The 14740-nt window shown below is 46.4% G+C and overlaps 1 protein-coding gene across 1 annotated transcript in view; it reads left to right on the top strand.

The window, feature by feature from the left end:
- Positions 1-14740, top strand: part of nav2a (neuron navigator 2a) — a 229138-nt gene that overhangs the window by 74628 nt on the left and 139770 nt on the right. The window contains exons 7-10 of the mRNA XM_060941848.1: positions 4107-4240; positions 12942-14022; positions 14131-14237; positions 14334-14442. Of these exons, the coding sequence (XP_060797831.1) occupies positions 4107-4240; positions 12942-14022; positions 14131-14237; positions 14334-14442 (1431 nt within the window). The remainder of the gene's footprint in view (positions 1-4106; positions 4241-12941; positions 14023-14130; positions 14238-14333; positions 14443-14740) is intronic.

Below are 14740 nucleotides of genomic sequence, written 5' to 3' on the forward strand. Positions count from 1 at the left end.
GAGCATGGCCTCGAGTTCTTCCCGAACCACCTTTTTTTGTGTTCAGGTAGCCTGTAAGGGAGGCTACGCACTACCACCCCTGGGGGCATCTCAATGTGGTGCTCTATGAGGTCGGTGCGACTAGGCAGGGGCGAGAACACATCCGAAAACTCGGTCTGCAACTGGGCAACCTCCGCAAGTTGGGTCGGGGAGAGGTGGTCTCCACAGGGGACCGGAGAGGTACGTGACACCAATGCCCCTTTTTGAACCTCTGGCCCCAGCTCCGCCTTCTCCGGAACCACCAACACCAACGCTACGGGGACCTCCTCATTCCAGAGTTTAAGCAGATTGAGGTGGTAAATCTGTAGCGCCTCACCCCTGTCCGTTCGCCTCACCTCATAGTCGATGTCCCCGACTCGCCGTGTGACCTCAAAGGGTCCTTGCCACTTGGCGATCAATTTGGAGCTCGATGTGGGCAACAGTATGAGTACTTTATCTCCCTGGGTGAACTCCCTAAGGCGCGTACCCTTGTTGTACAGGTGGGCTTGCCGTTCTTGGGCCTGCCGCAAATTCTCCTGGGTTAGGTGGGTGAGTGTGTGGAGTTTTGCGTGCAGGTCCATAACGTATTGAATTTCGTTTTTATTTTGTGAAGGTCCCTCCTCCCAATTTTCCCGCAGCACATCTAGAATGCCACATGGCTTACGCCCATATAATAATTCGAACGGGGAGAATCCCGTGGAGGCTTGGGGGACCTCTCACACTGAAAACAACAAGGGCTCGAGCCACTTATCCCAATTACGTGCGTCCTCACTTACGAATTTTTTAATTATATTCTTGAGGGTGCGATTGAACCGTTCAACTAAACCGTCCATTTGTGGGTGATACACACTGGTGCGGATCGGCTTAATCCCCAATAACCCATACAGTTCGCGCAGTGTCCGTGACATGAATGTAGTGCCTTGATCAGTCAGAATCTCTTTCAGGATTCCAACTCGGGAGATAACGCAGAAGAGCGCCTCCGTGATACTGTGTGCTGAGATATTGCGCAGAGGCACTGCTTCCGGGTATCGCGTTGCATAGTCCACCAGAACTAATATAAAGCGGTACCCTCATGCTGACCGATCTAATGGCCCGACGAGATCCATTCCAATTCTTTCGAACGGGGTCTCGATTAATGGTAGAGGGTGCAAAGGCGCTTTTGGAATGGCTGCTGGATTTACTAACTGGCATTCGCGGCACGCCGTACACCACCTATGGACATCGCCGCGAATCCCCGGCCAATAGAATCGGGCCATTATTCTGGCTAGTGTCTTATCCTGCCCTAAGTGTCCAGCCATGGGATTAAAGTGAGCTGCCTGGAACACCAATTCCCGGCGGCTCTTTGGAATTAAAAGCTGCGTGATTTGCTCTTTCATCTGACTGTCCTGTGTCACTCGGTATAATCTATCCTTCATAATAGAAAAATAGGGGAAGGATGGGGTGACGTTCGGCGGGAGTGTTTGACCATCGATTACTCTCACTTGGTCAAACGCATGCCGCAGAGTCTCGTCTCGCGACTGTTCTAATGGGAAATCCGCAAGGGTTTCCCCGAGAGAGAGGAGGAGCCTGTGGCACCTCACTCTGATGCGGAGATGATGTAGACAGCTCTGTGACAGCTGCTCCCGCCAAGGCGACACCGGGACCTCCCCCTGCTGAAGTATGGCAGGACCCACTCTTCACTAAATGGCTCATCAACTCCCCGAATCCCGGCCAATCAGTCCCCAAAATTATCGAGTGGGTGAGGCGAGGATTAACCGCCACCTTTACAATAAATTTTTCCCCTCGGAAAAAGATGTGGACCGACCCCAATGGGTAGCTGTGAACATCCCCGTGCACACACAGCACCTTCACCCCCTGTGCTCCCCCCAATGCCTCGTTTTGCACCAGGCTTTGGTGAATTGAGGTTTGATTACAACCGGAATCCACCAACGCCTGATATGTATCCCCTTGAATACTCACCGGTATGCGATACGCTCCGGCCCGATTGAGGGTGGCTCCTGGCGCGTCGGGGATCCGAACCACTGCGCCCACCTCCATTGCCGTGCACTGCTGTTGGAGGTGGCCCGGCTCCCCGCAGCGCCATCAAACCGGCCCGGGCTTCCTCTCCGCACCGGTGTTCTGCGGCTCACTCACCTGAGGGGGGGAGAGACAGACACAGAAGGGAGAAACGGGAGGGCACCGCGGGTGCGGTGGGCCGGCTGGGGTGGCGCCAGCCCCTGCCTCCGCGGTGGGGGAATGGGGCGAGGACGGGACACAGGAGGAGAGGGAGAGAGAGAAGAGGAGAGAAGAGAAGAGGCTGTCTGCTGCCGGGACAGCCGCCAAATGGTCCTCCACCAGCTCGATGGCCTGATCCAGCGACGCCAGGCGGTGGCACTGGACCCACTCCGCGGTTCCTGCTGGCAAGTGTGCGATGAACTGTTCCAGTACCACCTGGTCGACGATCTCCTCGGCATCGTGGTTGTCGGCCCTCAGCCACCGCCAGCAGGCGTCCAGGAGTTGCTGGCCAAATGCGAACGGCCGGCCGACTTCCTCCAAGCGCAAAGCGCGGAAGCGCTGACGCTGCTGCTCAGGGGTGTGCCCCACACGCTGGAGGACGGCCCGGTGGAGGTCCGCGTAGGCCAGCTGGCGGTCGGCGGGGAGCTGTAACGTGGCCAGCTGCACCTCTCCCATTAGCAGGGGGAGGAGGCGTGCCGCGCGCTGCTCCATCGGCCACCCCAAGGTCTTCGCGATTTGCTCGAAGAGCATGATAAATGCCTCGGGGTTGTCCTGCGGGCCCATCTTGGTTAGGGTGAGGGGGGACAGGCCCGCGGTGGGAGCGCTGGTGGACCCCGCCAACGCAAGGAGGTGCCGGAACGCCTCACAATCTTCTTGCTGGGCCAGCACCAGGGCCTCGAACCGCTGTTCCTGTTCCTTTCAGAGGGTGACTAGCGCCTGGTGCTGGCTTTGCTGGGCTGTGGCGAGGGCGTGGACCAGTTCGGCGAACGGGGAGGACTCCATGGGGCTGATCGGCTGCTGCGCTCCAGATCCCAGGTTTCAGCACCACTGTAACAGTTTGTACGGGTGGGTGGAGCACAGAGGACGGCAGGACAGAGATCAGGTTCGGGAATAGGGCTTTTATTGCCACACTTTTCAGTGAACAACTTTCAACAAAACAGACAGATACACACACACGACCAACGTCTGGTTCAGGAAAGAGCTCCCTCTGCTCTCGCTCTCCCTCCTTAAGTAGGGCGCGGTCACTGGGAAGACACACAAACACAGGTTAATTGCCCTCAGGTGTAGTGATTCTGCCACTTACCTTCCCTGACTCCGCCCTCCTGTCACAGACCGGCGCTTGACCACGCCCCCGCTGCCACAGTCATCTATGTTCTATTCTGAATAAAATATGGAATTTTGAAACTTCCACATCATCGCATTCCGTTTTTATTTACAATTTGTACTTTGTCCCAACTTTTTTGGAATCGGGGTTGTATAAACAATACCTATAGTCAGTCAGCACAATTCCCACTACTGTAGCTATAGACTATATCATCACAATAATTGCTATCACAAGGTATGATTATGAATGTGATTGTATGAAGATAGATTGAAGCCTTCTGTTAGGGTTTCTGACATTATACAATTTCAGACCTGGTGACTATAAAGGTCACTTACATTATTTTTATTCTCATCAAACCATTTATTAAGCCCTTGTGCCCTCTGGATAGGGGCAGGGTCATCCTGTAAAAGACCACTCCCATCAGGATAGAAATGTTTCATTACAGGGTAAAGGTGATCTGTCTCAGTCACTTTGAGTAATTATTCTGTGGTGAACCAAAACCATGCCAGCAAAATAAATGCTATATCATCGCAGAGCCACCTAGTTTTCCTTTAATTTGTCATCTGTCTGGAAACATGAACACTAACACCAATTTTACTCATTTTGCTAATTCTAATTTTGATGGATGTGCTGATGTCTTTTCTGGCTGTTGCTGGCTTTGTGGTGTTCTGGCCAGTTACTGACCAGGCATTCTGTAAATTTTAGTCAGAGTGTAATGACCTAAACATCATTAACACTTTTGTGCTTATATTCTTTTTCTACCTTTCAGACTTCCTGGCCCTACATCGAGAGTTTCTGCTGTGTGTGTCGATTTGTCATCGCGAGGTTCAGTCAGCTCCGCAGGAAACAGACGCAGCCAGACATTCAGTGAGAAAATCAAACCCGCAACCACACAGACCAGAGGTACCACATCACAGGCCAGCATCACAGAGCTGTGCTAGTGAGAGTGAGAGTGAGTGAATGCTACCCTGCTTGAGCCTTGTACACTCCTGCAAACTTGTGTTTTTAGGTCTGTGTGGCTATAAAGCCTTTCACAAACAATGTACAAACAAATACCATCATCAAGTGGCTTCAGGGATGGCGCTAGGATTTTTCGTTCTGGGTCCCACATGATTGGCCGAATTGGGGTCCCTGGCATTTTATATATAAAATATGAGAGAGAGCCATACAGTCACAGTATGCTACCATGAGCTTGCCTTTTTTTCCGCCGACAATCCACAGAGTTAAAGGTTTTTTGGTCATTCTTTGTGATTGGTTAACCTGGAATAGAGGACTTTGGCCCAATCCCAATTCTAATTTCTACCCCTACCCCTCCCCCTTCCCCTTGGCCCTTCCGCTTGAAACTGAGCTACAAGGGATAGGGCTTGAAATTCAACCCCTACGTATTGGGATAGCCCTTCAACGATTGCATACGTCATCGCGTACCTCCGTCAGCGTTTACGTTAGCAAAATGCGACCAAATGCGTCATTGGCTGCGACCAGCCGCTACAGTCAGAGCCAGAAATCTCTGCTGGCAGGGTGTGATTTGTTAACTAACACCACTGAATGGGATATCTTTGGCGCTTCGTGCACCACATCCGACAGAATGAGGTGTCAGAACACTCATGTAAACAATAAAAGCAAGAATAACAGAACAAAACGTACGCAGTCAAGCAACCGAAAACAATACTCACTCCCAAAGCTTTTTAGCAGCAGCTTGGATTTCAGAAATCGCTGCTCATTCTCAGCTCGAAAGCGAATCAAGCGGCGTGTTTCCTCTGGATAACAACTTAAAACACGTAAATAATGGAGAAAATACATTTATGACAATCTTTCGCCGCGGGAACCGCCATCTTTCTGAAATCCGCATGAAATCTCGCTGAAATCCGCATGGCATTGTGGGAAATCACTCAAACCCCTTCGTTCGGAGTCAGCTCCAGGAAAATCTCCGTTTGGAGGGGTACAGAAGCCCTACCCCTTCCCCTACCCCTCCGCGTTAACTGGGATTGGGATACCCCTACCCCTTCACGTGAACGCGCAAAATGGAGGGGAAGGGCCAAGGGGTTGGTCCAAGGGGTGAAATGGGATTCGGCATTTCACTGACATCACAGATTTTTGTTTTTCACACATACTGCCAGGAAAACAAAGATGCAGTTTACTGCATTCAAAAGCACAGATGGCAACCAATATTTTAAAGTAAAAAAAAAAAGCAGTGAAAAAAGTCTAAACAAACAAACAAACAAAAAAAACACACACACAAAAAAAGCCCAGCACACAGTTGTAGTGTGAATGACATGATTAGCAATAAATAGAAACTAGCACAGAGTTCTTGCACCATTCTCAAGCAACCATCGTGATCCTTGCTGCGGAGAGATGCATTCCTGTCGGTACGAAACAAGGCGAGCCAGTCTAGCTGAATAAACTCCCACTGAGTAATCAGCTATTGGAATATCGGATGGACAGGAGAGCTGGCCGGCTATGGTGTTTTTTTTTTTCCTCACACACCCACGTCTTGCATTTCTCCCAGCCAATGGCTCTCGTTTCCATCCCGCTCACTTCCCCCCTCCCATTTCCCCTGTCCTGGGCATGAGCACAGACGCTCCACCCCTTGAAGTAGTGCTGTGCGGCTTGGTCTGAGCCACTTTGTTTCCCATTTACAAAACCAGGACTGTGTGTGAACACCTTGTTTGTCAGCATAAACACAGAACGGACAGCTAGTGGACCGCAAGGAGATATTCACTGAATTTGATAAAAAGTATATTGGATTAGAATTTGTGACTGCACCTTTAAATAAGCTCTACTATGTCCAGGGTGTACCCCGCCTTTCGCCCGTAGTCAGCTGGGATAGGCTCCAGCTTGCCTGCGGCCCTGTAGAACAGGATAAAGCGGCTAGGGATAATGAGATGAGATGAGATGTTACTCAGATAATAGAGAGAGCATAAAGAGAGAAATAAACATGAGTGTTTATTTTTAGGTGCCCAAGAAGCACTGATAAGTAGCTAAAAGCTGCTGGGTCTAATACCCCTAGATTAGATCTAATAGAGCATTTTGCAGAGTGTGTTGTGCTGTGGCCTTGTCCACTGTGCACATTAATCTCATCGCTGCAAGTGCAGAGTCACTGCACATTTAGAGAGAATTCAAGGCTACGTCCCAAACTGTACGTATTATATTCAGTAAGTAGTTTGCCTGAAAGCAATGACACCAGTGGTGTATCAAGTATGAAGTGTGTACTGCGTGTGTGTGTGTGTGTACAGTACCTCCATGATTATTGGTACCCTTGTAAAGATGAGTAAAAACGGTTAAAAAAAAATCCACGTCTTGGTGAAGTAGCTTCATCTCACGCTGAAGAAAAAAAGAGAAAAACTCAACCATTAAATTGAAATACTACGGAAGCCACGAGAGGCCCTTCATATAATCTTTTTTTATTCACCTTGTTATCCCGAGATAACGACATAATTAATTCAGGATCTCGAGAAAACAACACAACTAATTTGAGATCTCGAGAAAACAAAACCGTTATTTCGAGATCTCGAGAAAACAAAACAATTATTCCGTGATCTTGAGAAAACAAAACAATTATTTCATGATCTCAGCTGGATCACTGTATCTCCGTCGGTAGAGACGAAGCCGGGCCAGTCTTCTGCGGAGGTGCCGCGGACTAATTTTGAAATGATCCCTTATTAAAAGACTTAATGCAATCTCTCCCTGTGTCAACCCCTGATCAAAATATTGCCTTATTAGGTGATCGATTATTCCAGACATTCTAATGACCAAAGTTGCGTCTATACAGAATGAGAAATAGCCCCAAAGTCAGCATATCACAAGTCTCTCGGCGCACCTGAATGAACCATTTCTCAGCTGTTTACTCGAGATCATGAAATAATTGTTTTGTGTTCTCGAGATCTCGAAATAACGGTTTTGTTTTCTCGAGATCTCGAATTAGTTGTGTTGTTTTCTCGAGATCCTGAATTAATTATGTCGTTATCTCGGGATAACAAGGTGAATAAAAAAAAGGATTATATGAAAGGCCTCTCTCGGCTTCTGTAAAATACATTTATTCCTAGAAAAACAAATCCCTCCTCAAGATGTCATTATTTTCAACAAAAACACATGTACCACTATTATTGGCACCCCTGCATTTAATACTTTGCACCACCCCCTTTGCCAGTAAACCAGCACTGATTCTCTCCTATAGCATTGTATAAGGTTGGAGCTACAGAGGAGGGCATCTGAGACCATTCCTCTTTACACAATCATTCCAGATCATCCGGGGTCCTCGGCTGTCTCTTGTGCTCTGTCCTCTTTAGCTCACCCCACAGGTTTTTAAGTGGGGTTCAGGTCAAGGGACTGAGATGGCCAGTGAACTATTTTTGTGTTGATTTGGACGTATGCCATTTGGATCATTTATCTTTTTGGAAGATCTTGTGGTCAACTGACAGAAAAAGCTTTTTTCTGGCAGACCTTCCAAATAATCTGTTGACAAGGAGGTGGCGTCTAATGGTGGTTTTGGAGACTAGAAAAACCCCAAGATTTTACTTTTCCTTGTGATTTCACCAACAGTGATCCTTAGGGATTTTTTTTTTTTTGTACATGGGGTAAAATAAACTTGGGTCCTCTTCCAGGGAAATTTGTAACAGCTCCAGTTGGCGTCCAGTTTTTTATTATTGCCCTAACAATAGAAATGGACATTTTCAGGCAAGTAGCTGGGTTTTTTTTATAACCATTCCCTGCCTGATGAAGGTCAACACACTTCATTTTCAGTGTGAGATGAAACAACTTCGCCAAAAGGTGGATTTTGTCTAACCCTTTTTACTAATCTTTACAAGGGGTGCCAATAATTGTGGAGAGGCACTGTACTGCTCATTTGATTTAACTCAGTTGGTGGTCTTTGTTTGATAATGATCAGAATTATAGCTGCTGGATAATAAGTGGCAAGAAGTTAGCTCTGTAGTTTTAGGAACTGAGCCCTCAGCAGAGACATGGAGAGAGAAAGAAACTTTTAAAGTTTTGAAATGTTGAGTTACTCTTTCTCACACATAGATTGAGTTTAAAGCAGATACGCAGAGCCATGGCCTCACTTTTCGTTTATAAATGCCTTGAGATCTCAAGAATGGCACAGGAATAGTTTTAAGCGTTAACAATACATCTAATATAGTAATTTTTATGATTAAAGTGATTTATATAGGTAGCGGTCTGAGTGAATTACCTTGATGTCCGTAACGTCACAGCAGGAAGGCTATCGGTCTCATCGCCATTTCCGCTATACTAAAACACAGAGCTGACTGCAACTCCGATCCTCCATTTTGAGCTAATTTATCACCATGCCACGTAGATGTGTTGCTGGCAGGTGCAGCAACATGACAGAAGGTGGATTTACATTGCATTCATGGCCCAAGAATGTTCAAACTGCAAAGATTTGGATGCGTTTTGCGAGAAGTTCACGGGCAGATTGGGTGCCTATGAAGTGGTCTCTCCTCTGCTCTGCACATTTTACTGAAGACTCGTACGAGACCTCTGATCTGTTGAGGATTGTTGGCTATGAGCCCGTATTGAAAGAGAGTGCAGTACCAACAATTAAAGGAAAAGAAAACTACAAGAAAAGGAAAGTAAGTTCAGTTGCACCAGTTCTGCCGGAGTGTGAGCTGAGGGTTGTCGCTAAAACCTGGGACGGAAAGGGACGTGACATATCGCTCAGGCAGTGACCTCCCCACGGTTGTTGCTAAAACCGGTGATGTCCCGTCCCAGGTTTTAGTAATTGCCTGAGCCGAGCAGTAAGGGCGGAGTACTCAGTATGGAGAAAATGGAGAATGAGTGGAGCAGCCGTCTGATTTCTCCTCTGGATATGCTCGCCTCAGCAGCAATATCTTACCCTTACGCGGAAGAAGCGAATGAACGGAGAACTGAACGAACAACTGAAGGTCAGATTATTTCAAAACAATCAGCCATAAGGTCGGCCTTCAAGAAGTGAGAACACAGACGGGTAAGTTCCGACTCTCATTTGGATATAAAACAACAAAAACACTATGTTGTTTATCTGCATTTAGATTAATACATGTAACTTGTATTGTGTGTTTAAGTTAGCGGTATAAGATTATTTAATTTGCTTCAGAATGTGATTGTCTCAGTTCATCTGATTATTTAATAAGCCTTTTATGTTTTATCAGTGAAAATGCATGCATGTACATGTGTGTTGCAGAAGTTATAACACCCATCCTGTTTTAATGAGAGTCAACCCACAATCAGTGAAGTCAAATCAGTCTTTTACCCTGTCCACACTAGGGATCTTGTACCGATGCAAAACTACTTTCGTACCGCAACACCTGTCCACACTAGCAACTATACCGGTACTGTAGCGGTATAACTGTATCGGTACAAAACCCACAAACGTATGGGTTTTGTACCGGTACAGTATCGGTGCTGTAGCGCTTCGCTGTAGTGTGGACCGATGAAGCGGCTCTGTATCGATACAAATATAATGCGCAAGCACAATGAACCATTCCTACGTCTTCCGGGTTATTCATACAATACAATACGCCTGTGCTTTCCAGCTGTAAATAAAACGTCAAAATGGCTCAAAACGACTGTGGAGCTACATGGAGCAAAGACGAAGTTATGTGTTTGTTGATGTCTTCGCTGAATAAAATAGTGAAGAACGGAGATTCGTTTTCTTTGTTTCTTTCTCAACTGTCTCGCGCGTTTTATACGATTCGACTGAATAAATGACCACCAGAAATACAGACTGTACATTGACGACAAAAAGCACACACGCTGTTTCATCTGCCATATTCTTGGAAGGAAGTTACTCTGTAACCACGGAAACATTTCGCGCACGCGCATTTCAACTACCGTGAAAGAAAACCGCAAACATTTCTCGCTAGTGTGGACAGATGCACTAAACTGTACCCGTATACTTTGTATCGATACAGTTATACCACTATCGTACCGGTATATATGTGAACACAGCTTTAGTTGAGCGAGTCGGTGACGGTATTTCTTACTTTCACCATAAATTTTTATTTATATGACTTTGGTCTATAGCTGTCAAAGGCCTCGGCCTTAAAACCGGTTCCCGCTGTGACGTCACGCGCTCAGGGCTGGCTGGCTCAGCGGGGCGGCTCCAATCACAACTTTGCGGTCGATTTTAACTCTCAAAAATATTTTTTTTATTCCCATTTATGCAGCATACAAGAGTCAAGGATGGAGATACTATCCACTCAGAAATGTATTTAAAAATAAAGGTTCTGCGTATCTGCTTTAAGCTTGTCTTATTTCTCTGGTCACTAAATGCCGCTGTCTCTCTCACCATAAATAAGAGATCTGTCCCTCTCTCCCTCTTTCCCACTGTTTCTCCCTATTTGAAGTCATTAGTGGTCTGACCCATTTTCCACGTGGCTAATTGGGCCTTAATCACTTCCTAATAGCTGCTTTGTTTTTGCATGCTGATGCGAAACTGGAGCAAAGAAGAACACACACACACACACACACACACACACACACACACACACACACACACACACACAGTCTGTGTGTGTGTCTGATTTTTAAGTGAAGCACTGAATACGTAGACACCAGAAGAAAATATAAATCAAGTGAAATATAACTACATAATAGAATGAACAAGAAATACTTAATAGTACAAATGGTATTCATAAAATAAACAATAATCGTATATTTTTTCCCTGTTTTGATGCCATTTAACTGTGAAGGGACATAATTATTGGATTGCCATATGTCTATGGAGAGAGAAAGGAGAGAGAAGGGAGACAGACAGACAGACAGACAGCTGGGGGTGGGGTTTCAGAGGCTGTGTGAGGAGTGTTAGTGATGTGCAGAGAGTGAGTTGGTCTTTCCTGGAAACACTTCTACTGAGTTTTGAGTTTTTCACAATGCTTTTTAAATGATTTGAATTTTCTGGATTTTTAATTCTCTTTTTCTTTTGAGGTGAGTAATGAGGAACACTTTCATTTCTTCCACCTTGGCAGAAACACACACATTTGTCTCACTATCCTTGTGAGGACCTTCCATTGACATAATTATTATTGCAGTTAATTAATCCTGTGTCTGCACCTAAACCTAACCTTAACCTCCGTAATGAAAAGGAAACTTTTTGGCTCTTTTTTTTTTTCTTCCAATTTTTGTAAAACAAACAAAAAAAAAACCAAAACACAACAGCAATTTCCTTTGTGGGGACCATCCAAATGTCCCCGCACGGTCGAAACTGTCAGCTTGTGGGGCTATTCGGTCCTCAGTAGCATATAAAAACATGCACGCGTGCACTCACACACACACACACACACACACACACACACACACACACACACACACACACAGTGTTAAGAAGTTACTGTGTTAAATTCAGCACTTCTTCAGCAGTGATAAATTGGTCAGTTTCAAATTTGTTTCACGTTATCAGGTAAATAAAAGCAGCCGTTTAAAAAAAATAGCTAGATGTGTTTACTGTTCTCGCTATAGTTCTAGCTCATTATTTATTGTTGTCTGTTTATTGTAATCCTGATTGTAAACTACTCGCTATAATGCCAGATGCGTCAGCCTGTTCATGATCAGGCTCAAAACATACTGAGCTCAAAAAACTAATTTTGTAAAGGATTTACAAAAAAATGCTTTTTTTTTTTAATGTAATTTTGGTTCCTGCAAATGAGTGCCCTGCTTTACTTTGTATTATAAATGTCATTTACGTCATTCTGGGCGGCACGGTGGTGTAGTGGTTAGCGCTGTCGCCTCACAGCAAGAAGGTCCGGGTTCGATCCCCGTGGCCGGCGAGGGCCTTTCTGTGCGGAGTTTGCATGTTCTCCCCGTGTCCACGTGGGTTTCCTCCGGGTGCTCCGGTTTCCCCCACAGTCCAAAGACATGCAGGTTAGGTTAACTGGTGACTCTAAATTGAGCGTAGGTGTGAATGTGAGTGTGAATGGTTGTCTGTGTCTATGTGTCAGCCCTGTGATGACCTGGCGACTTGTCCAGGGTGTACCCCGCCTTTCGCCCGTAGTCAGCTGGGATAGGCTCCAGCTCGCCTGCGACCCTGTAGAACAGGATAAAGCGGCTACAGATAATGAGATGAGATGAGATTTACGTCACTCTATTTTTAATTAAAGAATGTTTTGTAGTCGTGACAGTGCCATGACGGTTTATAAGCGTTCTCAGGCTGGCACTTGGCTAACTCGCACCTCCAGTGTCCTGCCTGAATTGAAATGTGTGAAATGAAATGTATGGGTTTCCTTTGGGTTCTCTGGTTTCCTCCCACTGTCCAAAAACATGCAGGAAGGAGGACTGGCCTCTAAATTGTCCCCGATAGTGAATGTATGTGCATGCGCGTGTGTGTGTTGTGCCCTGCAGTGGACCAGCGTCGCATCCAGGGTGTATTCTCCTGCATTTGCGTCCAGTGTTCCTGCAATAGACTCTGAATCCACTGCAACCTTGACCAAAATGTTATCGTTACCAATGATGCATGAAAGAACTTGAGGCTCATGTTGTGAAGAGTGGTGTATTTTTCTACTTGAATAGCTGTTTTATTCTGTTAGTGTTGATTTTTCCTGTGTTCAGTGATGCTTGATGATGATGATGATGTTTATGTTGATGGGAATAAATAAAGTCTATTTAATTCTTCCAGAATCATTAGACGGCATTGCTTCCCAACCTTCAAACATGACCGAGCACGCTCCATCGTCATTGGCAGCCACCATCACTAGCACTGTGCCATCTTCCTCTACTTCCTCTGCCACTTTCTGCTCAGCCATCCCTCAGCCCAACTCAAGCAGCAAACCCTGGAGGAGCAAATCTCTGAGTGCCAAAAATACGTCTACCTCCACTGTTTCCCCACTTAAAGGGGAAGTCCCTTCCAAACAGGCACTTCCCACTGACCCACCTCCCAAATCCCTGTCACAGAAATCCATGTTGGAAAAACTCAAACTGTTCAACAGTAAAAGTGGCTCTAAATCCTCCACACCTCCAGAGGGTGCTGCCCAAATGTCACTCATGTCGGAGAAAGCAGAAGCTCCTGAGCCCCTGGAGGAAGCGAACGGCTACGGAGTGACAAGCAGCAGCCCAAAGATGGCGCTGAAGGGGATCGCACAGCGCACCTTTAGTCGAGCGCTAACAGCTAAAAAGGGCTCAGTGAAAAGTGTGGAAAAGGACAGTGAGAAAGAAAAAGAGCGGGCGAAGGAGAAGGACAAAGATAAAGGAAAGGAGACTTCTAAACGAATGTTCACTTTTGAAAAGGCAGCAAGTAAAGAAGCAGTAACCACAGAGGAGGTGACTACCAGAAGTGAGGTTAGCATAGCAGCTACAGAGCCTAAACGAACCTCTAAAATTGCTAGCCTCATTCCCAAAGGAGGCAAAACCAGCGCCAAAAAAGATAGCTCCGCCTCCACGCATAGCGGAATCCCTAAACCAGGAAGTAAAAGCACAGCTAAAAGCTCAGGAGTGCCACTCTGTGGCAAAGACAATGAAAGACCACGTAGCATGAGGCTCAGCAGTGGAGTCAGTTTCCATGGAGACAGCCGCCACTCTTCTTCCTCTTCCAGTCTCACGTCTACAGAGGGCAAAGGTCATCAGAACCACAGCGTAACCTCAGTGGGTAATGGAGGAACTACACAATCTACAGCAAGCAACACAGTTAGTGTGCAGCTTCCTCAACCTCAGCAGCAGTACAGCCACCCAAACACAGCCACTGTAGCACCATTCATGTATAGGTAAGAGCTCTCTCTCTCTCTCTCTCTCTCTCTCTCTCTCTCACACACACACACACACACACACACACACACACACACACACACGTGCGCACCCTTTTCTCTTTCCAGATCTCAGACAGATGGGGATGAGACCATAGAAACAGGCTCCACAGGACGCACCGGAGAGTCAGGGAGCTTCAGCAAAACCAATCAGACGTCCGCTGAAGATTTATCAGGTGGGTATGTTTAGATAGATACTTATATCAACAGAAAGAGAGGAAGAGTGACAGGATTGATTATTGACATTCTTGGTTCTGATCTGTGTTGATCAGGTGAAGATCCTGAGACGAGGAGACTCAGGACAGTCAAAAATATTGCAGACCTTCGACAGAATCTGGAAGAAACCATGTCCAGCTTACGGGGGACGCAGATCACGCACAGGTGCGAGCAGAGGTATAATACGTATGCGTTTTTATTTAGCAGCAAATACAGGAATATTGTTAAAGGAACAGTCCACCGTACTTCCATAATGAAATATGCTCTTATCTGAATTGAGACGAGCTGCTCCGTACCTGTCCGAGCTTTGCGCGACCTCCCAGTCAGTCAGACGCAGTCAGATGCGCTGTCACTCCTGTTAGCAATGTAGCTAGGCTCAGCATGGCCAATGGTATTTTTTGGGGCTGTAGTTAGATGCGACCAAACTCTTCCGCGTTTTTCCTGTTTACATAGGTTTATATGA

This window comes from Neoarius graeffei, chromosome 15 (genome assembly GCF_027579695.1).
Source record: "Neoarius graeffei isolate fNeoGra1 chromosome 15, fNeoGra1.pri, whole genome shotgun sequence".
NCBI classification, from domain to species: Eukaryota; Metazoa; Chordata; class Actinopteri; order Siluriformes; family Ariidae; genus Neoarius; species Neoarius graeffei.